Source organism: Sus scrofa, chromosome 15, assembly GCF_054392235.1.
Source record: "Sus scrofa isolate SSC_HxYL_T2T_F1_AM1 chromosome 15, Sscrofa_HxYL_maternal_Yorkshire_Landrace_v2.0, whole genome shotgun sequence".
NCBI classification, from domain to species: domain Eukaryota; kingdom Metazoa; phylum Chordata; class Mammalia; order Artiodactyla; family Suidae; genus Sus; species Sus scrofa.
Window position 1 is genome coordinate 134,349,691 of NC_139397.1, and position 27,005 is coordinate 134,376,695.

The window sequence follows — 27,005 nt, forward strand, 5'->3', positions numbered from 1 at the left end:
TTTCCTTACAAAAATAGGCAGCGGGCTGGATGCGGCCCTGTTTGCTGGCTCCTGATATAACCTGTCTCCTCAGCCCAGAGAGGTGGAGCAATTTGTCTCAAAACACACAGCCCATCGGTAGCCATGGCTACCATCTCCGGACTCTCAGTGCTGGCTCTGGGGGACCTAGAGAGGGGCCACAGCCTCAGGGCACACCCAGAGCTGGCTGCTCCCCAGAACTCCAGCCCATCAGCCAGAGAAGACCCAGCTCCATGGGGCTATTAGTAATGGTAAAAATAGCAAAAAAAAACTCTAGGAGGAAAGTAGGATTTGGAGAATGTCTCTTGCTGAGATCACATAGAAGCACATGGCAGAGTAGGCCTGGGAACCTAGGTGGTGTGGCCCAGAGCCTGCTCTTTGGCCCTGCACATGTGGCCAGCTGAAAAATGGGGAGCTGAGAGTTTCAGGGTCTTTAGCCTTGGTGGTGGCAGGGGGTGGGGAGTGCACTCTATGCCCTGGGGTAACCCAGTTTAACAGAAGGGACCATCAGACAGGGCCTCACTCCCACAAAAATAGCAATTGAGACCCAAGGCCAGAGCCCACCCCCACACCCCTGCCCACCCCTCACTGCCTGGGGTCACTCTCTGAAAACTCTTCCTGGACCCCTCCAGGTTCTCTCGGCTTTACCTGGGTGCCCACGGCACTCGGCACCCTTCTCTGCCACCCAGAGATGGCAAGGGGGTCCACCTGCTCCCTGGCCCCACTGGGGTTCCTTGTCGATCTGTGTTCACAGCAGCTGGCACACAGCAAGTCCTCTGTAAGTGTCTGTCCCACAAACTAGCAGATGCTAGTTTACTCTTCAGGCCACCCAGACAGAGCTGCCCAATGACTAAGTCCTAAGGCACACATTTATTTTTCTCCTCCCCTTGAATTTCTGCTGACCCCTAAAGTTCAAACTAAAACACAGGTGGACACCTGAAGTCTGTGCCCTTCTCCCACCGGCTGATGTCCCTCTGCTCCGTGGCCCAGCAGCCCAGCATTTACTGACTGCGTCCCCTGGACCCCCGGGCTCACGGCTCCAGATGGCTTTGACTTTGACCAGCCGCTGGCTGGCAGGGGGAACCAGCAGGGGGTGAGAGGGAAGGAGGGAGGGAGGGCAAGAGAAGGTCAACATGCCAGGGCTGCAGCCCTCCATCCAAGACCCTGGCTTCTGTTGGGGGCCCCCTCCTCCAGCCCCTCCTGGTTCCTGCAGGCCTGGCATGCAGGTAGCATCTTCTTCCTGCCAGGGGCGCTTTACCAGCCTGTGCCAGTTTGCCCAGACTTTCCAAGGAGTCCATTAAACTCTCCTCAGTTGCCCCACTGAAATGAACCATCTGTTTCCTGCCAGTACCAGACCCACACAGTGGGTGAGCAACTCACAACTTAGATACCAACTCCATTCCTGGGTAAGCACCCAGCCCACGTGAACAAAAGTACACGTGCCGCTTTTATGAGCAGAAACCCGAGGTCAGACGGGCCACGCCACCCTGGCCGTAGTCAGGGCAGAGCCAAGCCTGGGACCACAGATACTAACTCCCATCAGCTCTGTTTGCCATTATTCAAGGCTGAAGCCCCTCTCACGCCTTCTGGCCCAAGTGCAGTGGCCTGAGCACAAGGCCAGGAACCTGAGTATAGTCTGCCCAGAACATGGATGGGACAGGACATCAGGAAGCTGGAGAAGTTAGAAATCCTGCGGTGGCTCTAGCATCAACACATTAAGGCATCGGCCTCATCAGCCCCGTTCCCACCCCCATCAGATCCTAAGCCTCAGAGGAGGCTTCAGCGGCTGCACTTGGGGACAGGACCAACTTACCCAGGCAGAAGTACCAGGTTCCCACCAAGATGGCAGTCAACAGCCCTGGGAGTACAGGGAGCCACCCAGCCTAAGGGCTTTGCTCTGGGGCTGGCAGCCTGTGGATTTCAGAACCCGCCCGCCTGGCCCTGCCCTCACCTTTGTCCACCTCTACCCCCTCCCTTTGTGGGCTGGCCTGCCACCCCTTCCTGCGCAAATCAGAGGGGAGAGGCCTTGTCTCTGCCCCTCCTGAACCCAGAACAAGATATGGGAAGATATGAGTCCACCTCCAGAACTGTTCAAAACCAACTTTAGGGGGTCAAAAAAATGTTTCCCCAAGTTTTCAGACTCAGGTTTCCATATTGAAAATGTCCCCTTAGAGCTTCCACTGTGACTCAGTAGGTTAAGAACCTACTAGTATCCCTGAGGATGCAGGTTCAATCCCTGGCCCCGCTCAGTAGATTAAGGATCTGGCTTTGCCACGAGCTGCAGCGTAGATTGCAGATGCAGAGCGGATCTGGTGTTGCTGTGGCTGTGGCTGCCGTGTTGGCTGGCAGTTGCAGCTCCGATTCGACCCCCAGTGTGGGAACTTCCATATGCCACAGGTGTGGCTGTAAAAAGAAAAAAAAAAAAAATGCGCCCTTTTCCTATCTACTCCTGCCATCCCTCTCTCCTCCCCACATCAGTACAACATACAACCTATGCACTCCTCTCTCTTTCACTTACTCCAGGGGACTGACTGCTGAACCTTTCTGGGACTCAGTTTCTTCATCTGTAAAACGGGAATGAAAATACCCACCTGCCCAGCCAGAACCAAGTGATGAAAAACGGGAAAGCCCCTTCTAATCCTTTCTTGGTAATTCCAAAGCCAATTTTTAAGCAGCCCCACTGTCACCCGCCTGTGCCCGAGCCGTGCCTGTGCCTGCCTCCCTCTGCCCTCTCTCCTGCTGTTTTCCTCCTCTCCGCCAATCCTGGAGCAGCTGCACCCGAGGCAGCAGGAACTGGGAAGGGCAGGAGAGGTGGGGCCAGGGAGGGTGCTTCATGTCAAACATTCCAGGAGCCCAAACCCATTCCAAGTGGCCGCTGGAGGCTGAGAGCAGCTGGACTTGAGACTGAGAGGGGGTCTTGGCCCCATCAGTGACTGGGGCCCCCCATCAGCGTTTCATCCATATCCAGAAGTGCATTTTCCTCCCAGCACAGGTTTTTGCCTGGAGAGAAAGGGCCTGCCTGCCCACTCCAAGTCAAAGGAAGACATGGGTAGGGAAGAGGAAAGAAGTAAAATCCCTGTGTCTCAATCCAGGAGCTCAAAAGTTAGAATTTCAAACTTGGAGACTGGGTCATGCAGCCCTTCTCCGAGATCCTGTCACATTCTATTCTTCCCACCCTGCTCAACACTTATGCTGAGATATGTCCTTACCAGGCTGTCTCACTCATCTGTATGCCCTCATGCCCAGCACAGGACCTGGCACAGAGTGGGTGCTCAATAAATCTGTGTTGGGAGTTCCCATTGTGGCACAGTGGAAACAGATCCGACTAGTATCCATGAGGATGTGAGTTCGATACCTGGCCTCGCTCAGTAGGTTAGGGATCCGGCATTGCCATGAGCTGTGGTGTAGGTCGAAGATGCGGCTCGGATCTGGCACTGCTGTGGCTGTGGCATAAGTCAGCAGCTCCAGTTCAACCCCTAGCCTGGGAACTTCCACGTGCCTCGTGTGCAGCCCTTTAAAAAAAGCAAAAATAAATAATCTGCATTGTACAGCACTGCCCTGAAATACCCAGAAGCCACAGTACACCTGCCACCAAGATCTGAGAAAAGGAAGGATCCCCAGAGGGGCCAGTTCTAGTCCACTGTTTTCCCTTGCGCCAGATTTGCCCCCATCTAATCATCTGGGGAGAACCTAAGCTGAATGCTCCCCGTTGTCGTGCCTCCGGGAAGAAGTTTCAGCAGTTTCTTTCCCTGTTTGACCACTGTGACAACATCCTTGATGTTGACCTCAAGTGTCTACTGCTTCAGGCTCTCTTCCTCTCCTTCCTTCATGGAGAGGAGTCCCCAGTCCCCGTGCCCAGTAGAGACACTGCTTATGTTTAGAGGTGCAGCCCCATGTAATCACACGGAAAGGGGCAGCCTCCACCTGCTGATCAGGCATCGGCTCTCAGCCATCCTCCTGATCAGCAAACTGGGGTTCCTACCCCCTTCTCAGTGCTCTGTGATTATTAAACAAGATGATGTGACAGGGACCCCACGTGGTCCCACCCCTGCCTACTGACCCTCAATCTGCGCCATACTCCCCCTTGCCCCAGACTCCAGCTCCCCCTTGCTCTCACTTCTTGGACTTGGCAGTTCCTGGAGGAAAAAAAAAAAAAAAACTCTGATCTTCCCACCCCAGGACCTTTGCACATGCTCTTTACCTCTATATGGAATGTTCTTCTCCCATCCCAGCATCAAAGAGTTAATGACACTCACCCTTGCATTTTACTTCTTCAGCCAGGGTATCATAAAACTGCATCCCTTCCCTTTTGGAGCACTTGTCTCAGTATGTCATTTTCAGGGATAATTTCATTCTGGCGCCTGTTCCTGCATTTACTCCATGAGATTAGGAACCACAGTACTGCTTGTCACTATATCCCCAGAGTGACTGGCACACAGTAGGCACATAAAATATTTACTGAATGCATACATGAATCGACGAATGATAGAACGAATGAATGGAAAGCATTTAGCATTGTACCATGAAATGAGCAGACTCCCCTAAGTCTTTCTTTCCCCTGGCTGAATGAGTCTGCCTCTGATTATTTTTCCTCACAGACATCTTTTTCTGAATTTCCCATCAAAGTATCAGTAAGGAAATGAAGCAGCACTTCAGAGGCTCCACAAAGAATGTGCTTTAGTCTGACCCTGGGAGGTGATGCATGAGTCAGGATAAATGGGACTGGCTTCCCACAGCCTTGCCCCTGGCCCCCACGCCCACCTGCCCCCCAGGCCACAACAGCAATTCTGACCCCCACGCTGGAATCTCAGGGCACAGCGCCTGGAGGCAGAAGGAGAGCTTTGAAACAGCCACTTGACTAGGAGAGAGGAGACCAGTGAGTCCATTCTCAGCCCTGCTGCCTCTTAACTGGGACTTTGGGCAGATGGGCCACAGTCACCCCATACCATGGACCTCAGCTCCACCGTGATGAAAATGATGGGTGTGGCAGAGGTGACGCCTGAGACCCTTCCTCTGAGAACTCCAGGTCAGATGGAGGAGGGTCAGAGGGCCCGGGGGCCTGTATCCCTTCCCTTAGGAGTACTTAGCTCAATATGTAATTGAGATTCACACCTAAGGCCCAAGGGACCAGTGTCAGTTCTGTTCTATTGATGGTCACTCCTCTGAAATGTCACCCAAAGTGGGAAACACACAGCCGGGGCCTGTCACCCTCAGACCTTCCCACTGGAGAGTGTTTGAGGTCCCACCAGTCTGTGGAGATCAGCAACCACGAGGAGAGCTGAGAGCCTCCTGCGTGGTGGGGGCACCTGAAACACAGCACACTGGCCCTGGGCCCTGGGCTCTGGCTGATTCTAGACTCCTGTCAGGAACCAGCAGTCAGCCTGCAACCCGGGGGAGTCCTCTCCCCAGGTAAAAGGCTGGCTTGGATGGGGGGCAGCAGCCAGGGGCATGCTCACCCCACTCTGGGATTTGCTGCTGGGGGGCTGCCTTGATCTGCACCCCACAGGCAGGCTGGCGTGGCTGCCCCAACTCTGGCTGGCTAGGAGTGGGCAAAGCCTTATGGGAAACTCTAGCTATCTCATATGGGTGATAGCAGATTCAGGGGGGCACAGCCCATGCCCACTTAGGGGACAGAAAATCAAGGCAGTGAACACAAAGGAAAGTGGAAAGTGCGCCTAAGAAACCAGAGTCTTTAAAGAAACCAGGCCACAGAGAACCAGGGCCCAGGTGGGAAGTCAGAACATCCAACACAGAGCTGAAAGGCACTCCGTGCTCACTTCGTCCAAGCCCCTTGGGTGAAGATGGGGACACGGATGCCGAGGCTCCCCAGGCCAGCACCCCTCATCTCACCTACTGCTCTGGGTAATCATTTGAATTCTTCTCCTGATAAACCAAAGGCCTTCAACCAGATTATGCTCCCTCTCTGCCTCCCCGTGTGTGATGCGGAGTTCATCTAATCAGAGGTTAAGCCAGGAGACAGGCATGCTTAACACTTTTTCTTCCATTAGTTTTTTTTGTGCTAATTCTTTGAAATGACACAATTCTATGCATGGGTATTCTGACATGTCTCCCTGTGTGTGGTGGGGGTCCCACCAATGGGAGGGGGCCGTAGACTTTCCAACGTCCCCAAAGGCACCCCAGATCCCACAAAGACAGGGTCCTATCGTCTACATTGACGTGAACCAGGCAAAGGCTTCAAGAGGGCAACTGGTGGCCCTAAGACAGTGGCTCTGGACCAGGAGCAATTATCCCCTCAGGCATTTGCTACGTTGGAGACATTTTGATTGTCATGAGTGTGTGTGTGTGGGGGGGGGTGTCTACTGGCTCATAGTAACAGGAAAGGCCAGGGATGCTGAGAAACCTCCTACAATGCCTTACAATTAAGAACTGTCTGGCCCCAGATGGCGGCAGTGCCAAGGCTGAGAAACCATGCTCTGAGCTATAAATGTGGGGCACACCCAGGAAATGGGATGATAATCCCCCCTCTCTGGTGGGGCTTGCTGCATCCCAGGGAGGCTGGCCGAAAGGCTGCCAGGGGATGGGTATTTTGTCAGCAAGATGGCACCATGCTAGCGCCTGGACACAGACCTCACCTGGACCCGTGCCCGGAGGCTGTGAGCATCTGGAGTGACAGCTGATCCCCAGGGGATGGGTCCTGGGGAGGGGGTGTGCTATGTGCCCAGGCACATGAGACCTGATCAGAGACGAGAGCTGCCCCCCTAAGCCAGGCAGAGCAAACTTGGAGTGAAAAGCCATTCCCAGCCCCAGGCACACAGCGATGCCACACTTACCTTTGGAAAGCTTGGTCACCACCTTCCCCTCATCCTCCTCTGAGGGAAGGTGGGAAGAGAGGTGAGGAGGAAGGAGAGGCAGGGAAGAGAGGCAGGTGACGAAGAGGAGAGAAAGAGCAAAAAGGAGAGAGAGACAGATTAACGGGGATTATTTCCTAAGAGAGAGAGAGAGACTTTGCTGAGAAAAGGGAGGTGGGAGAGCAGGTGGGAGAGGCCCGGGCAGAGGCAGACTCTCCAGAATAGCAGCAGGGAGAGGGGTGTGGTTCACCCCGACAGGCCCCCGGGCTCCCAGGTGCACAGGTGACAGAGGGAGGGCCTTGCTCTTGGGAGCAGCAGGCCTGGCGACCTGGTCATAGCCCCAGCCCCCACCCCCACGGACTCAAGCAGGAGTGTGCTGGCCTGGTGAGACACAGCCCCCCACCCGGTGGTCTGGTGGCCCTGGCCATGCTGACACGTCCTGAGTGGGAGGCTGTGCCCAGCCGCGTGTCACACCTGCATGCCGCCACTGCGCACCTACCTGGCTGGACAAGCCTTCTGGTGACTAAGGAAAAGAAGCAAAGTTGGCCCCCAGAACCTCAGCCCGAAAACCAGAGACTAGGGAGCAAGTTTCGGGGCTCAGTCTGTTGGAAATGGCCACAAAGGGGCCCAGGGGCCCCACTTTTCCATTCCGAACAAGAAGAAGAGAAGTGTGACAAGGCGTAAACTCAGGGTGGGTGCGTGCATGTCTGCGTGTGTGTGCGTGCATGCATGTACACAAGTGCCTGAACCCTGGGGGATGGGCAGCCAGCCTTCCGGCAGGGAGCCAACCAACTCCAAGGAAACAGGGCACGCTTCCAAACCCCCAAGTCAGAGGACGCTGTGAGTGGCCTTGACGCCACAAGGCAACGGGCAGGAAGGCAACAGAGGGGTCTGTCCCCCTCAACCCCTGCACAGAGCCCCACCCAGATCTAAGCTCAGCACGGACATAAAGTCAGGCTGTCACCTTGTTTCCAGAAGGGTCCCTAGAACCCACCCCCTCTGGGCCCCGCCCCGGGGCCACAGGGTCCTCCAACTCCCCACTTCTCCCTTTGCCTCCCTCCCTTCCCGCTAGAATCACTCACCACCGGTGGGATGCAACAGGATGTCGGCTGGGTTGTGGGGTTTCAGGCCCAGAGCAGACAGGGGTGTCTTGGCCAGACCTGGGGGGGAGCGCACTGTGCCAGAAAGAAAAGGGGAGACCCTGGAGTGAGCGAGGCTGGGGATGTGGGGAGAGGACCCTCCTAAGTAGGGCATGTGGGGGAGTGGGGTGGCTGGACATGGAACAGAGACCAGCCCCGTCCCTCAGCTGCTGCTTCCACCCCACTGCCCTCTCCAGTCCCTGTGTTTCTCCCAGTGTAAAGGGTAAAGGGGTCAGGAAACGGTCCTGCCCCTCAACCTGGAGAAAAGCATTTCTCTCCCTAGGCCCCGAGTTCCTCCGCCATGGGCCCTGCACCACGCTGTGGTTCACGCCACACACACAGGTCACTCAGGAGCTCTGACTTCCTCCGTGCTCTTCTCTCTCAACCCTCCTCCTCCTCCCATTTTGCCACCCTGCCCCCAAACACACACACACACCCCATACACACACACACACACACACCATACACACAGTCTTTCTAAACCATGCACATAGATGGACTGAAAAAAATGGAGTATCAAGATGGTATCTCCTGTGAAGGACAGAAGAAGGAAAAGGGACCACCAGCAGAACCAACCCTGAGACCCCAGGCCCCCCCTCAGCCACACGCCTCTGGTCCCCAGACAAGCAGATTCCTTGCAAAGCCCAGGAAGAGAGAATTTCTCGGGAGTTCCCATCATGGTGCAGGAGAAATGAATCCGACTAGGAACCATGAGGTTGCGGGTTCGATTCCTGGCCTCGCTCACTGGGTTAAGGATCCGGCGTTGCCCTAAGCTGTGGTGTAGGTCGCAGGCATGGCTCCGATCCTGCCTTGCTGTGGCTGTGGTGTAGGCCAGTGGCAACAGCTCGGATAGGACCCCTAGCCTGGGAACCTCCATATGTTTCAGGTGTGGCCCTGAAAAAAAAAAGCAATAAATAAATAAATAAAGGATTGTTTAAAAAAGGGGAGAGAGAAGGAATTTCTCATCAGAGCGCTCTCACCCCCACCGGAACCTCAATGTTCTGGAAAGGGGAGATGCCCCATCACAATCCTTAGCCAAAAGCGCCAGCTCCCTGCGCAGACCCCAGCTCCCTCCCAAGCTGCTCAACCTGGGTTGGAAGTGTCACATAACACACAAGGTCAGAAAGGGCAGTCAGGCTTTTTCCCATCAGCGAAGGACGTGGCCGGGCTCCAAGCTGATCTGCAGGGCAGTTGCTATGCCCGGTCACGAGATCCCTCAGTGGCAGCTGCCACGTCTCCTAACACACCTCCGAGGAGAAGAAATGAGCTGTCTCCTGTCACAGTTCTCGGGACCCTGCAGAGGCCACGGCTGCTGAGGACACGCAGCTGCACAGATCTGTTGGAGCCCAGGGCTGCCTGGCCACACCAATGGCCTCAATGGACTAGCTGTGGCCCTTGGGTGCCCAAGAGCCACACAGCAGCTCTGGACCCTCCCTGGGGCCTTTTCCCTTTCCCAAAAGACAGTGAGTCCAATAGGAAACTAACTCCCCCAAATATAATATTTCAATGCAAGCAATTTCAATAACTTATTTGAGTACATGCTGGTGTGTACAAAAGTGTCCACAGAAACCGAGAGGATCACAGGAGTCCAGATGGGTGGGCCCTGCACGCCCCCCCTCACTTTTGGGCCTGAGATGCCCAAAAGGCAAATACAGCCTAGGGGACAAATGCGTACGAACACACACATCCAAGCATGGGGTAGGTCTAGGCCTGCCTGCTTCTGTCTGCCCCTACTTTTCATTACACACACACACACACACACACACACACAGGTGTCTTACAGTAGAACTTATCAAGCACGTATTAATGTTTGTCAGACAAATGAAATTGAATGTAATTAATTATGGGAGAATGAGCCCAGCCTGAGAGACCTGGAATGATCACGAAGCCTTTCCAGCCTCTAAGGGTTTTGCTTGTTTGTTTGTTTTGCTTTTTAGGGCTGCACCTGTGGCATATGGAAGGCTAGGGGTCGAATCAGAGCTACGGCTGCTAGCCTACACCACAGCCACAGCAACACCAGATCCGAGCCTCATCTGCAACCTACACCACAGCTCATGGCAACACCGGAATCTTAACCCACTGAGCAAGGCCAAGGATTGAACCTGCATGTTCATGGATACTAGTTGGGTTCGTTACTGCTGAGCCACAATGGGAACTCCCAGCCCATAAGTTTGCATGTGTTTGCCCAGCAGGTGCAGCACAGGCACAAGTGGACCAGTAAAAGGAGGTGAAGGGACAAGGGGACAGAGGCAGTGGGAAGGTCCTCTAGGCTCCACTCAGCATCTCTAGCTTCCTAATCACTCCTGTCCTCTGTCCCCAGGCATCTGGCCCCTTCTGCTGAGGCAGACGAGTGGGTGGCCCTGAAGCTGGGCAAGGCTTGGCTCTCAAGAGAAGAATTCCTTGCATTTCTCCGCCTCTGTCTCTTTCCCAACCCTGTGCATGGAAGAAACTTCTAACTTATTCCGCCCGCTGGGACACCCAGGGCTGGCTGGCCAAGGGGAGGGAGAAATGGGAACAGAAACACCTGACACAACCCATCTCTAGCCCAGCCCAGACGGCTTCATCCCAAACAGGGTGATGGCCAGGATCCTGGCTGTATGGACCCACAGGGAAGCAGAGCAGGTGTGAAGACAGGGGGTTAAGACCAGAGAGAGATTCCCTGAGTCATAAAAGGCCATGGAGCTGCCTCGAGCAGACTGCCCCAGGCTGGCACTGTCCCCTGTGTAGCCATGAGCTACATGCGGCTACAGAGCATCTCCAGCATGGCTAGAATGAACCAAGCCTAAAACGCACACCAGATTTCCAAGACTTAGTATGAAACAAGAATGCAAAATACCTCTTTATATTGATTACATGGGTTTTTTTTTTGGGGGGGGAGATTCTTTTTTTAATGGCACCTGAGGCATATGGAAGTTTCCAGGACCAGGGGTGGAACTGGAGACACAGCTGCTGGCCACAGCCATAGCCACGTAGGATCTGAGCCATATCTGTGACCTACAGTGCTGCTTGTGGCAATGCTGGGTCTTTAACCCACTGAGCAAGGCTAGGAATCAAACCTGCATTCTCAAGGATACTATGTCGGGTTCTTCACTCGCTGAGCCACACGGGAACTCTAATATTTATTACATATTGAAATGATATTTTAGATCTTTGGGGTTAAAAAGAACATATATTTTTTTTTCTTTTTAGGGCTGCACCTGCGGCATATGGAAGTTCCTGGGCTAGGGGTCAAATCAGAGCTGCAACTGCCAGCCTACACCACAGCCACAGCAACACCAGATCGGAGCCACAGCAATGCCAGATTGCTAACCTACTATGCAAGGCCAGGGATCAAACCCGCATCATCATGGATACTAGTCCAGTCCTTAACCCACTGAGCCACAATGGGAACTCCCAATAAAACCTATTATTAAAATTAATTTCACTGGCTTTCTTTTCAGAAGACTGTAAGATAATGTCTTAATATTTTTATTTCAATTTACCTATTGAAATAATATGTTGGATAATTTGGGTTAAATTAAAAAATCATTACAATTCATTTCTCCAGTTTCCTGTAGGTTCTCTAATGGAGCTATTACAAGATTCTATTGCTAATGTGGCTCGCGTTATCTTTCAGCTGGACAGTGCTGGCGTTCACTCCTGTGTGTCCAAGATGGCAGTTCTGCTGGCACAGGGGCCAGGCTATGGTGCTACCTTCCTCCCCTGCACAGGACAGCCACTCACCAGGAGAGCACATGGCCAGCTCCGACTCTCCCTTCCTCATTCTCTTCCTCTCTCCCCAGGGCGAATGAATAGTTTGGGCTGGGCTCACTCAGCTTGACCTTGAAGCATCACCAGTCTCTCCCCCTCTGCCCACCAAGGGCCTCTCCCAGGGGCCCAAGTCCCTCACAGCCTGGTACTGCTCCATCACCACTTGCCAGGGCCTCCTCCAGCTCCTCGTCACATCTCCTCTACCATAGGAAGGAACACTGCCCCTCTCCTGGGCTCATCCTGGGGCTTCTCTTTGGGTGGAAACAGCTCTGCCCTTTAGGAACGTGCCTCTCCAGGGAGAGCATCAGGGGGCTACAGACTGAAAAAACCTCCCGTCTGGAGGCCAAGGGATGGAAGAGATGGGGACGCGGGCATCCTGAGGGTCCTGAGCCTTTCTTTCCTTGGTAGAAACTGAAAAAGCTGCCTAAAGTGGAAGAGGTGCCTGGGTGCAGACAGATAAAGGAGTCAGAAGCAAGGATTCTGGTTTAGGGGTGTCTCAGGGACACACCAGCAAGTCACAAAGAGTCCCTTTAGGATGGGGGGTGTTCTGCACATACGAAGCAAAGACCCTCAACCACCAGCAAACTCCATAATATGGGAGTCCATGGGTCCCATGTGGGTCAGTCTGGATCCCAGGACTGCGGCATCTGCGTCCTTAGTGTGTGAGCGTGGACAGCAGAAAAGAAGAGAAGTGGGGGAGGGAAGGTGAAGTGAAATGAGCCACAGGGACGAGGAGCGTCAGATCATGGCCCCGCCCAAGCTTGTTCTCCCCCCCACACCCGGGGTGCGTATGCAGGCCAGAGGCGACCGGGGAAGCCAGGCTTCGTGCAGAGGTCTTACCCCCACTGGGCGGAGGGCTGGTCGGGGAGGTTCCCTCCATCTCCTCAAAGGCCTCCTTGTAGCTGTGCAGATGGGGCTGCAGAAGAAGAACAAGGGAGGAAAACACGGCTGTGACCTTGAGGAGGAGGAGTTCCCAGTTAACCGCCTGACCACACCCCCTCCCAGGCAAACACAGAAGTCAAAGGAAGACCCTCTCCATCCCTGACCCCAACAACGCGCAGCCCGGAGAACAGAAAGTGGCTATTTGCAAGGCCATGGTCCAGCAGCACCTGCCTTGGACATATTTCACAACAGGGTCACATGAAAGGGGTCGGGGGCAGGGGACAGGGGTCCTGCCAGAAGGCAGGAGAGAAAAGATGTCCCAAAACCACTTATAGCCAGAATGACTCATTAGCCTGGATTTCATCAAACATGGACCACTTACATCAGAATCTTCCAGGGCACACGTTTAAAATGCAGGTTCCTGGGTCTCGTCCCAGGTCTAATAGGCTAGAATCTCTGGCAGGGGACTTGAGAATCTACATTTTGAACAGACTTCCCCAGTGACTGTTATGCTCACTGAACTCAAGTTTTAAGATCTACTTCCTCAAATGGCTGAAGCGTCTCAGACACGCAAACACTCTGTCGTTGAAATTCGATCTTCCAAGAAAACCCTCCATCTAGAAGGGGCTCAGAAACAGACTATAGGATCTGGCTTGAGTTTGGGGACTGGTCACCTACGTCATACCCAGGACCTTACTCCTTAAGGAGTCAAGAAGGGAACCTCAGTCTCAGGGTTCCTGGAAGAAGTAGGGGCATAAAAGCCATTTAGAGAAAACGGGCTCCAAATGCCACAAGCCAGAGAGGAGACCTAGGCTGAGGATGCAGGGAGGAAAAATTCGTGAGTTTACTGAGAGGTCGGTGCCACCCAGTTGACCATCAAGTTCCTAAATAGGACAGGTGGGCTCTGCTACCCCCTGTGGGCCCAGGATGCAAGCCCAGGACTCACCTCTTTGGGGCGCCCTCCAGGATTGAGAGCGATGGTGAGAGCCAGCTCTGGGGAGACGCACTGGACAGGGGAGCGAACCCCAGGGCTACGGGGGGATGTGGGTTCCGGCGACTGGTTCTCATACTGCCCATCGCTGGCTGCCCGCCTCCGGAGAGGTGCTGGGGGCTCGGCAGGCTGCTTCTCCCGAGCCTGCACTCCTGGGAGGAATGGCAAGGCCAAGAGGGCAATGAGCATAATATGCAAGGATCCATCGGGCCTGATGCCCTCAGAGAAGGCAGTGCATCTGAGCCCAGGGGCCGAGCTGGAGCTGGGCTCATCTCCCCTCGGCACCTCCCCCCCACAGCCCCCCTCTGTCCACACCCCAGCTTCTCTGCAGGGTGGGAGATCTGCTGAGGCTGGGCGGGCCTTCCCCCAGAATTTCTACTCTGCACAGGGATGGGGCCCAGGGCACAAAGGACTGATACAAGAAACAGATGTCCACGTCCTCCAGGCCCGGAGGCAGAGGGCCAGGGCTTCCAAGCAAAGGAGGGAAGGTGGAGGGAGAGACAATCTCCAAGGCGACCGCATCAACCAACAAGCAACACCAGGCCCGTGGGGAAGAACTTTGGAAAGAATGAATGACGCATCAGCGTGCAAACGGCACTCCCGAGAAGTGACCAAGAGATGACTAAGTCTTGTCCCCAGCCCCCGCTGGCCCCTGCCATGCTGCTGGCCTTCTCTGGCTCCTCAACCTGCATCCCGGGCCCCTCTGAAATCTCCTACCGATTTCCCTTACGCCGGCCCCTTTTTCTACCCACCCTTTTCATGCCCCCAGAAGAGCCCAGGTTCCCAGCCTGCCCCTCCCAGCGGAGCAGCGGGCCAGGAGCCTGAAGTCATGGGCTCCATCTGCTTTTGTGTACTTCTCTTCCCTGCCACGGGCCTGGGGATGTTGTGAATCTCACTCTCCTCCCTTCCCACTCCCTCTTCCCACAGCTGGGCTGCGGCACGAAACCCATTGCCTCATTGAGCTGGCTCTAGAATCCTAGAAAACGTACTCCCCAGGGCCCCAGAGGCCAAGACCCAGCCTGAAGGCGGGGGCCCCTTGTCTTCATTCTCCTGCAGGAGGACCTTCCTGGCCACGCCTTCAATACCATCCGCGAGGGCAGGCGAGGTGAGGGGAGGTGTTGGGACTCACCAAAGGTCTCGCGAGACCCCGGCCACACCAGCCTCAGGCCAGCACTGGTGGGCAGGCCACCCCACGGCACACCAGCACACACACACACAGCCGGCCCCAGGAACCAGCCAGCGCAGCCGAGCAGAAACCACTCTCGTTCAGACTGAATCATCTTCCCTCCACCGTGGGGTCTGCATGGCTCTGGGGAGCCCCCCGCCGCCCCAGCTCCCTCCTGGCAAAGCCACTAAGGCTGCCATGAGAAGCACAGGCTGGGAAGCCTTCCTACTTCTCAGGAACAGCAGGCTGCTGGCTGCCAAGTCTAGGGAGGGACACACTCTCATACATGTGTACACACACACACACACAGTGTCTCCAAGACACACATTCATACCATCCCATAATTAGGAGCCCCACCTAGAGAGCAGCAGGATGAGCATGGCATCTGTAGAAGGTACCCAGTGGGGCAATGTTCTGAGGCTCCACTTTGGGCTTATTATTCAGAGGCAACCTGCCTACCATCCCAACTGAGAGAAAAAGGAGCCCCAGCTGAAGATAGTAAAAGAGACCCACAAACCACTTTACTTAAAGCAAATAAGACCCTCGCTTCAAAGGGCCCTTATTTTCAGAATAGAAAAATGGGGGTCACAGAGTCCTAACCAGGGGCTGCTATGAGCATCAACCCCGAGGAAAGAGGGCGCACAGCTCTAAAGCATCGAGCAGCACCCAGAGAAACTGCAGCAATTCCAGGCTGCCAGTCCTCAGAGAAGTGGCCTGAACCTCCCATCAGGTGCCAGGGTAGGGGGTGGGCAGGGGGGGTCCTGCCCTCAGCCACACTTCCCCCACCTCCACTGAGCCCCCTTCCCCCTCAGGCTTCCTGGGCAGCTTGGTCCAGAGCTGCCACCGGTTCCATTCCTGGCAAAAACATTAGAGAGAAACAGACGTAGCCATTGATTTTCTAATAATAATTGTGACAAAGGAGGCTCATTCGGGAAAGGCTCTTGGGGTTTGGAACTAAGTTCAGCCCCAAGGTTAAAAGAAATGCATTAGGGCTGGTCTCAGTTCCGGCTGGTCCAACCCTGCAGCCTCTTTCTGGCAGATAGCTGCTTTTGCAAAGGGTGGCCAGTTTCCCTGTTTGGGGACCTGATGTCCGCCCTTGAAAAGGGGGGTCTGTTTCTACGGGAGGCCCCAACTCTTCTTGAGGGACAGAGAACCTTCTCCGATGCACCCAGACCATCCTCCATGTTCAGAGGCCAAAGATGGCTGCAGCCGCCCGGTGAGGAGGCTGGACCATTGGAAGGATGCAAGACCCTGGCCCGAGACGATCAGATGCTTGAAAGGAATGTCCCCTCTTCCAGCCCCCTCTCCACTACCACCAGCCTGACAGGAAGGACTCCGCTCTGTCCAGAGGCAGGGGGATGGACAGGTTGATGTCCAAAGAGCTAGGGTGCCAGAGGGCAGAGCCTCCCTCTGCAGAAGCGGGAAGACACGGCATCCCACTCCCACGGGGACAGGCCCTCTCCCGCAGAGCGCCCCGCGGCCCCCATGGCCAGCCTGGGCCTCTCACATTCTTTGAACACAGTGGCTCACTGTTGTCCGCCTTGGCAGGACCAGATCTGGCCCCGAGTGCCTGGAGAGCCGTGGTCCCTCTCTCTCTGTCTCTCTCCACGGGAGGGGAGCCGGGCTACGGCCGAGGGGAGAGAAGAGAGCCCCATTGTTCCTCAGCCAAGCTCGGACGTCTGGACACAAGCTGACAGCCAGTGTCAGAGGGAGAACACCCCTCCCTCGTGTCCCAGAGACTGGAGGATAATAAAAACAGGCCCGCTCCGCCCCCCACTGCCCTCTGCCCATCGGCCACCACCGACCCCAGGACTCTCTCCATCTCCTGGCCCCTTCCCGCTTTCATGGCCTCTGTCTCCACGTGCTCTGCTCCCTGCACGCACACAGCACACTCATGCAGGCCCACACACACAGGCACACGCGGACAGGCACACGCACACAGGCACGTGCGCACACAGGCACATGCACGCAGACACACACACACAGGCATGCAGACACAGGCACAGGCACACAGACACATGCATGGGCGCACACAGCCTTAGCCCGACAGGAACAGCTATGGGTCAGTCACCCTCAGGACCTTCATAGCCAGCAGGAGACCAGGGGCCAGAGGAAGCTCACGAATGGGGAAAGAGAGGCAGGTAAGAGACTCTGGAAGGTCTTTCCAGCAAAGCTGGTGAGGCCAGCCTTGCAGCCCCAGCAGCGCGAGGAGCAGGAGGCCCTTATGGCCAGAAGCGGCCTTTGGGATAAGAACAAGCTTCATGCAGAAGCCCTCTGTCATCCTCCAAGCCCTGCTCACACACTCTGGGCAGCGGGCCTGACCCCAAACCCTGATAGCAGCAGTCACTTCAGCTCAGGGCCTCCACACCGGCCACCAGACCTGAAGAGCAGGGGCCAGAACAGCCCCATTTCCAGCGGGGGGGGCCTCGCTTTGCCCCCAGAGATGGTGCTAAGCTTAGGGGCACAGCTGGCTCCAAGGCTCCCCTAAAGTGGGCTGGACCTGAGGCCGTGAATTCCTTTCATCACACGCATGCGCACGCGAGCGCACACACACACACACACACACACACACACACGCATGCACGCACTCATGTGCACGTGCACACACGCACACTCAGAGGCAATTCTAGTGGCTGCAGCCCTGTCACATCAATACACCACTTTGACAGAGCATGGCTCCTGGGTTCTGAGGACAAATGCCCTCGTGCCAGGCTTCCCCACACGCCTCCCCTACGCCTCCGAACTGGCCGCTGCCACCCCCACAGACCCAGGTCTTCTTCCCAGCCTTCCAATTTCCAAAGCACTGGATTCCTCAGCTCCAAGTGGCCGGGCTGGGTGTCCAACTGCTTGCCTGGGGCTCCAGAATTGAGGGGATCCAGGAGGCCACCTGCTGGGCCAGGGCACCAGAAAGCCACACGGCAATCACACTCGCAGCCCCAGGGCAAGCCATGCCAGCTCCCCTCAGGACAGGCCCACCACCCTGGAACTGCCCCAAACCCCCTGAACACTGAACTCCCCACCACTGGGCTGAGAAAGGGTGGAGGGACAGGAGAGGAGGCAGGCAGGAGGCGTTTCTGCTAGAGCCATCGCCCCTTTCTCCATGGACTGGGAGGGCCAGATATTGCCACTGGGAGTCGAAGGTTCCCAGCACCCCCAAGCCTTTTCCCGGAACTACTCAAGGCCACGGCATGGGGTAAGCCTGGGCACACGGCCTTCTCCCTGACCTGGGCCTCCGGGGTCCGAGCAGCAGGGAAAGGATGAGGATGCCCTCCCTGGGGCTAAAAGCCTATGGGCCTGTATGTATAAGAGCTGGGGGGTGGCGGGACACTAGTGGACTACAGTATAGCTCCTCCACTGATGGAGGGTCCAGCACATGGGGGCACATCAAGCCACCATGCAAAAGACACACGACAAAGCTAAGATCCCCCATCTGTCCCATTGGGAGACTGAGCTCCGAGAAATTAAGAGACTTGCCAGGGACTGTCACAGAAGCAGTCACAGGGAGAGCCAGGACCATACTCAGGGCTTCTGATTCTTGCCCGGGGGTCCTAGGATCATAGATTCAGGATGAGGTCAGCGGGGGTGCCCTGTCCCCAGGGAGTGCTGTACTCAAGCTTGGACACAGCAGCAGATGCCAGGGCACAACTGTGTCTTGCACCCACTGAGGCTCAGGCTGACTGGCCTGCGGGGTCTGGCCAGGATGGCTGGAGAGCCAGCCTGTCCCAAACTCTCCCTGAGTACATTTACTGCAAAGGCCTGCATGCCCATGGGGGAGCCTGAAAGTTCATCTAATCACCCCAGATCCTGTTCCCAGCAGGGAAGGCCAAGGCTGGAAGCATCAGGCCATGTCCATGCAGAAGTGGGAGTGCTCACTCATGCAGAGAGGCGGGAGGGAGGAGGGGGAGAAAAGGGAGGCAGTGAGAGAAAAAGTGGGGGGCAAAGAAGAAGGAGATGGAAAGAAGAGAACAGAAGAGAGAGAGGGACAAAAATTGAGGAGGGTGGAAGAAAGTGGGCAAAAGTTGGAAGCAACAGCACATGAAGGCAAAAGGGAAGAGAGAGAGAGCTCAGATGAGTCCTCAAAGGGGAAGGTGGGGAGAGGAACCAACCGGAGAGCGAGGAAGACCGGAGCCGGTGGAGGGGAGGGTGCCCGAGACCCTGCAGCCTGGCGTTGTACGCTGCCCACCACCACCGCGGGGAGCCGGCAGGAGGAGGCAAGCGGGGAGGGGAGGCGGGGGGAGGGGAGGACACCAGGCAAGGCAGGCACCATGCCCACGGCACAGGGACAGATGGACACGGGACACACGGAGAACGCCAGGGACAAGGCATTAAACAAGACGCAACAAAACAAAAACAAAGAGAAAAATCAGGATTAGTCGGCGTTCTGAGTCTGGGATCTGGCCACACGCTGGAAGGAGGTGGGCAGGGTATCAGACAAGGAGAGAGGGTGGATCGAAGGTCTGGCTTCTCCAACGGGCAGGTGGACTTGGTACTGTCCAGTCACCCACGCCCCTCTTTTCTAACCCCAGCATGGAGCAAGAAGGTGCCCACTCAGGACCAGATTTCAATACTGTGGGCCCTCCCCTCACCCACCCTCATGGTCAGCAGAGCCCCACCCCAGGACCTCTCTCCTCTCGTGGTCACCTGCCTCTTCCTAAATGCAACAGTGACCCCGGTGCTCTGAGCCCAAGGGGCATCTCCTTGAGATTCAGGGTATCCCTTGGCCCTTCATTCTTCTGTCACACCCCCTTAATAATCCTCTTTCATGGGAACCACTTAGAACTTTCTATTCCTGCCCCAAAGTACTGGGTACCACTGAACAGTCCTTCAGATAAGCCAGTCTGGATGCACTGTAAGGACATCCATGGTGACGTCCTTTTATTCACCCCAGCTGACTCCAACCCATCCCACACCAGAGGGACCACACAGCGGCCAATGTTACTCCTTCCTGCTTCCAGGGAACCACACCCTTTTAGCTTCCCTCACTTTGAAAGCAGCTCCCTACCAGTTTCTTTGCTGGCTCCTCCTCGGGTCTCCAACTGCTAAATGTTCAAGGCTCCAGAACTCAATTCTCAGATTTTTTCTCTACCTGTCCTCACCCCCTGGGTGACATTATGTGGTGCCTTGCTTCACAGGACATCCATACTGATGACTCCCAAGTTTCTAAGCTCCCACCTCTCCCCCAGAAGCTCCTAACTTGTATATCCAACCTTCCGGGACATGTCATGGGCATCTCACATCTAATGTGGCCAAAATCACACTTCTGATATCACCTCTACACCTGCTCTTCCCACATTCTTCTCCATCTCAATAAAGAGCAACACCATCCTGGCCACATTGATTCTTTTAGAACAAGCCAGATGATGTCACTTCTCTGCCCAAATCTTTCCTAAGGCTCCTCACAACAAGCAGAGTGAAAACCAGTAGGCTCACCTACAAAACACACAGAAAGCTGGTCCCTATTCTTGTCCCTTCTCTGACTTTGAGCCCCTCTACATTCCCATATGAGGCATGTTTCCACCTCAGGACCTTTGCACTTACTGTTGCATCTGGCACATTCCCTCCCTGCCCAGGGAAGCCAACCATCCTATGTAAAGTGCAACCACCAACCCACCCCTTACCCCTCACTGGCATTTCACTGATTAATTTTATCTCTATGGCACTTATCACCCAACTGACATATTACATGTGTATTTGATTGTTTATTGTCATTGCCACCTCTTAAAAAAAAAAAAAAAAAAGGATGTTTATCTCTTTTGTTTACTAGCATTTGTCCAGAGCTTAGACTAGCATGTAGCACAGATTAAGAGCATATGCTGAATGAAAGATGGAATGGGCCTTGATCTCATCTCCTATTTTCATGATGAAATGTAAAAATTGGGGTCTCAATTCCAGCTCCCAAAGCTTGACACCACCCTCTCTCTATATCTGTATCCACCCTTTATTCTCACTTCATGAAGAGGTAAGTCGCCTCCTGGTTGAGCCTTAATTATCTACCTGGGCTCCTGAGCCTAGCCCCCTTTACCTCCTCAGATACCTGCTCTATCAAGCCCTCTCTCTCTTAGATATTTTCCTTCTCCCTCTTCCCTCAATATTCAACTTTTCTCTCCTCTCTGAAAATATCCTCGCAGATCCTATATTCACAAAAAGATGCCCTCAATATCTCACTACCCTCTTTAGCTACCATCCTCTTCCCTTTTATCACAAAACCACTCAAAAGAGTATCTGATATGCCGTCTACACTCTCTCCTCCCACCTTTAATCCCCTAGTCTGGTTTCTGTCGCCAGCACTCTACTGAAGATATGACCTTGAAAATCACTGGGGCCTCCTACTTGGCAAGCCCAGTGAATTTTCCCAAGTCCTCCTCCTCGTGATTGTTCTGCAGTGACATTGCTAAACTCCCCCCACCTCCTCCTGGAAACCCTCTACTATGCTGACTTCTGTGATGACCCACTGTCCCTGTCTCCTCTCTCTGCCCTGAACATTCCTTCTCAGTCCCCTGTATGACCTCCCTTCCCCTCATGGGCATTTCATTATAAGTTGTTTTCTCTCCATGCCCTCCGATATAGAGATCTCGTCCTTACCCAAAGCTTTAAACTTCACTTTGTGAGGATGACTCCCAAATCTACAGCTCTTCCTACTCTTTCATGCTCCAGTTCAGGATGTTGCCTTCCATACATCTCTACATGGAGCCACCATCACCTCAAACTCAACATATCTAATACTGAGGCCTTCGTCTCACACCAAACCTGCTCCTTCCCCTAACTTCTGGCTTATTAACAGAATCATCATTCTGCTTCTATTCATGGAGCCTCAGAATCATCTCTGATGTCTCCCTCTTCTTCACATACTACGTCCAATCGACTTGTAGATGCATTGGTACTACTCCCACAGCATCCTTGGCACCCATCTCTTCTTTTTTATTTCCATAGAATAAACTCCTAGTATCTCTCAGCTCAAAGTCTCTGCCCTGTTGTATCCTTCCTGCCCAGACCCCCCCAGGTACATCTTTCTAAACTACAGCCCTAATCATGCCATCCTCTCTTGACTAAAACAAAGTAATGGCTTCTGACATCCTTACTAGGTAAGATTAAAGCTCCTTAGGGTGGTATTTAAAACCAACCAGATACATGTCCCAGGCTACCTTTCCTGACTCTCTCACACATAGCCTATAGGATATCAATTTACCCTTTTCTTCAAACACATCCTATGCTTTCCTAACTTCATTATGAACCCTCTCTCTCCAATGACCTCACCCACCTTCAAAATCCTACCCATCTTCCAAGGCTCTGTTTAAAACCCATATTTAACACAGAGCCTCCTCAATCTCTCCAGCAGACAGTGATCTTTCTTTTTTTCATTCCCACAGAACATTCTTCATATTACACCCCTTATTACAAATAATGCTTATTACAAATAACTTCACTTAAAAGTTCCAGTTCTTTTTCCCCTTACTAAACTCTAGACTCCTTAAGGATAAGATCCACATCTGATTTCCAACATGCATTGAAATCTCTACCTGTAGAGACACCTGAGATCAGTCCAGTCACAGAATCAGGATCATAAGATAACTTGATTGGACTCAACAGCTTTGACTCTTATTTCTTTTTCTTGTCTTATTGCACTGGCTAGGATATCCAGTACGGTGTTAAATAACAGCAATGATAACAGACATCCTTATTTTATCCCCAGAGTAATGCAACTGCCTCTAATGTTTCACAAGAAAGTGTGATGTGTGCTACAGGTTTCTGGTACCTAGCCTTTACCAACTTCAGAAAACTACCCCTATATTCCCCAAGACCTAAGCTGAAATAAGACATAAGGAGTAGTTGTATCAAAGTGGAATGAAGCAAAGACATAGAACTGAGGTATGGAGGACAGCCAAGGAGGAAAAGCAGGCCTGATGGAAAAATACCAGAAGAAACCAGATCACATTCATGACCATATAGAGATTCTCCCTCAGATCTGAGCTTCCTGGGTTACTCATGTTGAAGCTTATGTTCTAGCTTCTTGCAGAAGCATGTAGAATGAGAAGAAAGAGGTGGTGCTGGAAATCTATCCCTTGGCTCCCAGACTGTTTTACGGATTGATCCTGCCAGTGCATCTTTATCTACACAAGCACTGCAAATACCCTGAATGGCTACTGAGGAAGCTGTGCAAGCAAGACCTCCTGACATAGGTCATGGACAAGAGAGGCCCCTTTTTAGCCTGGGGACCAAATTTAACTGCTCTCTCCATTCATCTTATTCCTTCTCCTGACTGAGTCACTCAGTTGGTGGTGTGGATGATAGCTGGGTTGGGAGACAGAGATACTGTTTCAGCAATATCTCTCGCTCCCTGCTTCCCTCCCTATGACTTCTTGGCAACCAAAACCTGAGCTGCTACATGATAGTCAAGACCCCAGAAGCTGACAGGAGAGAAAAGGCTGAGGAGAGAGCCACTAGAGATGAACATCCATCCAGGGCCATGAGAACACAGCTTCCTCTTGAGCAAGCTCCAGGAGAGCTATACAGAAGGGTTCTTGGAGGGGAAGGAAATTCACCCCGCTCCCCCAGAGCAAAGTCCCTTAGATCAATCATTAAACTAGAGCGTCACTATTCCTCAGGCCAGCAGCCTAACTCTGTAAAATATGAAGATGGCCCATTCCGTTCCTTTCAACAAAACCAAGAGGAAAATGGTCTCTGCTGACAAGCCAGGGGTTCCTTATCTCAGGGACAAGATGTGGACAAAAGTAGAAGACAGCTTCCCCTTGTGGACCACTCCATGGAGCACTTCATCCCTAGGGTTACAGAGCTACTCATCCTGTGTTTTGACTCTTGGGTAAAAGCAATGATGTGCTGCTCTATGGCAGGTGAAGCCCTGATTGTCAATTTCCATAGTGGGAATACTTCCCAAATCATCAGTTTCGAGTTAACCAATAGTTGAACTGGAGCTCTGCTCTGAAGTACAGGAGCAGGGCGACCATGCCCCTATACCCAGGTCCTAGACTCAGCTCAGTAACCAACTGACCTGGCCCCAGTTACTTCCCCAGACCCACCATCCATCCCCGGGGAGGGCGTCTCCCTTCCTCCCTACAGCTGGCATGGTGACTCAGCTTCCCCTATATTTAGGAAAAGGGACAAAAGGCAAAGTCAGCTGCTCAGGCCCCTCTTCTTCTTCCTGACCTCCCACCGCCCTGTCAGCTGAGGGGCTTGGCACAAGGCCTGCCTCGACCCAGGCTCTGGTCCACCCCTGCCTGGGCTTCATCTCTGCAACAAAACCAACCCATAGAATTTCCTGCCCAGTTTGGCTGCCCCCATGGAATGGCCATAGGCTTAGGCCAGTGGGAGGGAAGGGAACCCTTCCTACCCCTCCCAACATCACCCTGGACACCCTGCACTTCTTCCCTTTATCTCCCCAATAAGTTCATCTGGTTGCCCCACTCTCTCTCCTCTCTTCAGAAAGACTAGCCCATTCTCTGATAGATTGTCTGCTTTCCATATAGAGCTGATCCTGAAATAAGAACTAGCAGGACAGGTGAATAAGAAGGGGAACCCTAACCCTAAACCCTAACCCTAACCCTGAAAACAGAGAAATGTCCTGAAAGGACCCTTTAGGGGTGAACGCTTGGCTAGAGTCCAAAGGCTTCAGGACACCCTCGCAGGCACCATCATGCCTCTGGGAGGGCCCAAAAGGGAATTTGAGTCTAAAGGGCTCCCTCTAGCCATCTCCATGCCTTCCCCACTGCAGGAAGTTACAGAGAGCATCTGCTCTCTGTCTACAAAATCTATATCCAGGCCAGGGGTCAGCACCTCCAGGAAGCTTCCCCTGATTGCCCTAGGAGGTAAGCCTTGCTTTCGCCAGCTCTGGGCCTTCGGCCTACCTCTGTTGTAGCACACACTGAGCTTGGCCAGAATTATCTGTCTGGGTACCTGTTTCCTTACTAGACTGAAAACTCCTGGAAGACACTGATCTTTGAATCTCAATGCCTGTCTTGGCGCCCAACAGGCAATGAATGCAGGAAGGGCTCCTGGAAGACACTGATCTTTGAATCTCAATGCCTGTCTTGGAGCCCAATAGGCAATGAATGCAGGAAGGGCCCCTTCTCAGGCCAAAGCAGGGCCCGCTGATATGATGGCTAAGCCTACCCCTCCCCCCATCCAAATCAACCAGAACCAAAGAGGGAAGGTGTGGAGGGAGTAAGGAGGGAATCCCCAGCACTGATTGTCCCCAAGGCTCTTACCTGCCACCCGGTGGGCCACCAGCCCCTCCAGATTCAATGGCTCCTCCTCCGGAGTTCGAGATGGGTCTGGAGTCATCTCCTTTGGTGGAAGCCGAGGCTGAGCGGTGAGGCCAGGGAGAGAGGCCGGGGGCTGCTGAGGCCCTGAAGAGCTCTGGGTAGTTGGAAGGAAGGCAGAGGAGGAGGAAGAAGCTGGGCTCTTTGGACGGTAACTCTGGTTGGGCCCAGACGGACATGGCTGATAATCGTAAGGTGAGTAAGACCTGCCAGAAGGGACGGACTCCAGGGAGGCCCGGGGTATGGGCTCAGGGGTCGCCAAGGAATTCCCGCTGGGGATGTAGCCAGATCTGGACTGGGTCAGTGGGTGAGACTGGTAGGAGGAGCCAGAGAGAGGCTGGGAGGAGAGTGGGGAAGCCCCCGGCCAGGCCCCAGGGACACTCTGGGACTTGTGCAGTGGGGCGGCCGCTGCCGCCGCTGGCTCCAGATCTAGCATCAGCATGTTGAGGGTTTCGATGGACTGCTCGATCTCCTGCTGTGAGGCCGCCCGCGGGAACTCAGGGAGGCCTGGCATGGGGGGCTCTGCCAGTGGCTGGGGGCTGGGCCTGCTGAGCCCGAGACTCTCCAAGTGGGCTCTTTCCTGCTGGCGAGGAGGTGGGCGAGGCTGCTGCTGCTGCTGCTGCTGCTGCTGCTGCTGTTGCCAGCAATTCAGGCCCCTCTGCACAGCCTCCCGGCTGCTCCCCCCACGGGCTGGAGCTGGGGGCAGCTGGGGCTCACTTTCCGGAAAGGACTGAGAGCGGAACATACCGCTGGGGTCATGGCCATAGTGGGAGGTGGTCATTGACTGTGACCAGCCTGGGTGGGGCCCCTCCCGCTGGTGGCCTGCTAAACCCTCCTGTGCGGAGTAGGAAGGCCGCATGGGGGCCATGTGGCCAGCCTGTGCGGGCACCACCCGGCTGGCAGACTCATAGGGGTAGCCTCCACCATTGACCATTGGTTCCACGGAGTAGGGCTTGTCTAGACCATTGGTCAGAGGGGACAGGGCCTCCGGGTAGCCCCCCTCACTGGTGTTGGTGACCCCATCCAGGGAGGACAGGGTGCCCATGCTGCCCACGCTGTGCCCATCCTGGTTGGGCAGCTCATCATCCAGGATGTCCGTCTCCCGCTCAGATGCCAAGGCCCCACCATTGACGTGAACCTGGGCCGGGATGATGTGGCGGCCAGAGGAGGGCGCAGCAGGGCCCTCTCCTGGGCGAGACCGGAGATGCTGCGTGTGGTACATGCTGCCTTGCTTTTCTCGCTCCAAGCCGAAGCCGCTGAGCAGGCGGTCCAGCTCACGCTTCTCCTCAGGACTCAGGGCAGCCTGGGCACTGGAGGGGCCAGGGGCAGGCTCATCAGTCTTGTCGGTCTTGGTGGAGGCTGTGGAGTTGCCGGAGTCGCTGCTCACAGAGAGGGTGTGCTCCACGTGGTTGGGGGTGGCAGACAGAACAGGACGCGTGGCGTTGACAGCGCTGGTGCTGCCGTTCAGGGAGTCCTTCTTCTTCACCTTGGCATACAGGCTCCCGTCCAGGGGCCCCTGGGTGTGGCCCACCACCTCTATAAGAGAGGGATCGGAGGGGAGACACAGACAGCAGATGTCAAGGGGAGGTGAAACACCCATTCTCCCAAAGAAAGCAGCTGAAGGCGTCCCTTCCCTGGATGCCCAAACCTCCTCTCAGCATCTCAAGATAGAGCTGAGGCGGCAGAAAGGTCCCCTTTCCTGGGTTTTTGGGAAGAGCCCTCCCCCCAGCACCCGGCGTCAGGGCCAGGTAGTGGAGCCCAAGCTCCAAAGCCTGACTCCAGCATTTCACTAACTTCCCAAGGACCTAGAGGTGCTGGACCAAGACAGGATTCAGCAGAGCCAGCAGGCCCCGTGTGAAGGGGCTACACCTTCCCTCTGAATGCTGGGGTCCCTGGGCGTTCTGGAAAGGAGGTTCGGGGACCAAGGGTGGAAGGAGTATCTGAGGGATCAAGAACACAAAAGTAGAGGTTCTCATC

The 27,005-nt window shown here is 54.5% G+C and overlaps 1 protein-coding gene across 50 annotated transcripts in view; it reads right to left on the reverse strand.

The window, feature by feature from the left end:
- The window catches only part of TNS1 (tensin 1), a 245,059-nt gene that overhangs the window by 25,447 nt on the left and 192,607 nt on the right, over positions 1-27,005 (reverse strand). For 22 of the 50 annotated variants that reach the window (XR_014830099.1, XM_085000332.1, XM_085000339.1 and 19 more), the window contains 4 exons: positions 24,975-26,564; positions 13,545-13,741; positions 12,557-12,632; positions 7,910-8,002 (listed from right to left, as the gene is read on the reverse strand). Coding sequence is in view for 49 of the 50 variants with exons in the window: in XM_085000332.1 (XP_084856458.1) it covers positions 7,910-8,002; positions 12,557-12,632; positions 13,545-13,741; positions 24,975-26,564 (1,956 nt within the window). In the remaining variant the exon portion in view is untranslated. Of the gene's footprint in view, positions 1-6,809; positions 6,849-7,909; positions 8,003-12,556; positions 12,633-13,544; positions 13,742-17,521; positions 17,642-18,860; positions 18,930-24,974; positions 26,565-27,005 lie in introns of all 50 variants that reach the window. The other 28 variants (XM_085000355.1, XM_085000324.1, XM_085000327.1 and 25 more) reach the window with 4 other exon arrangements.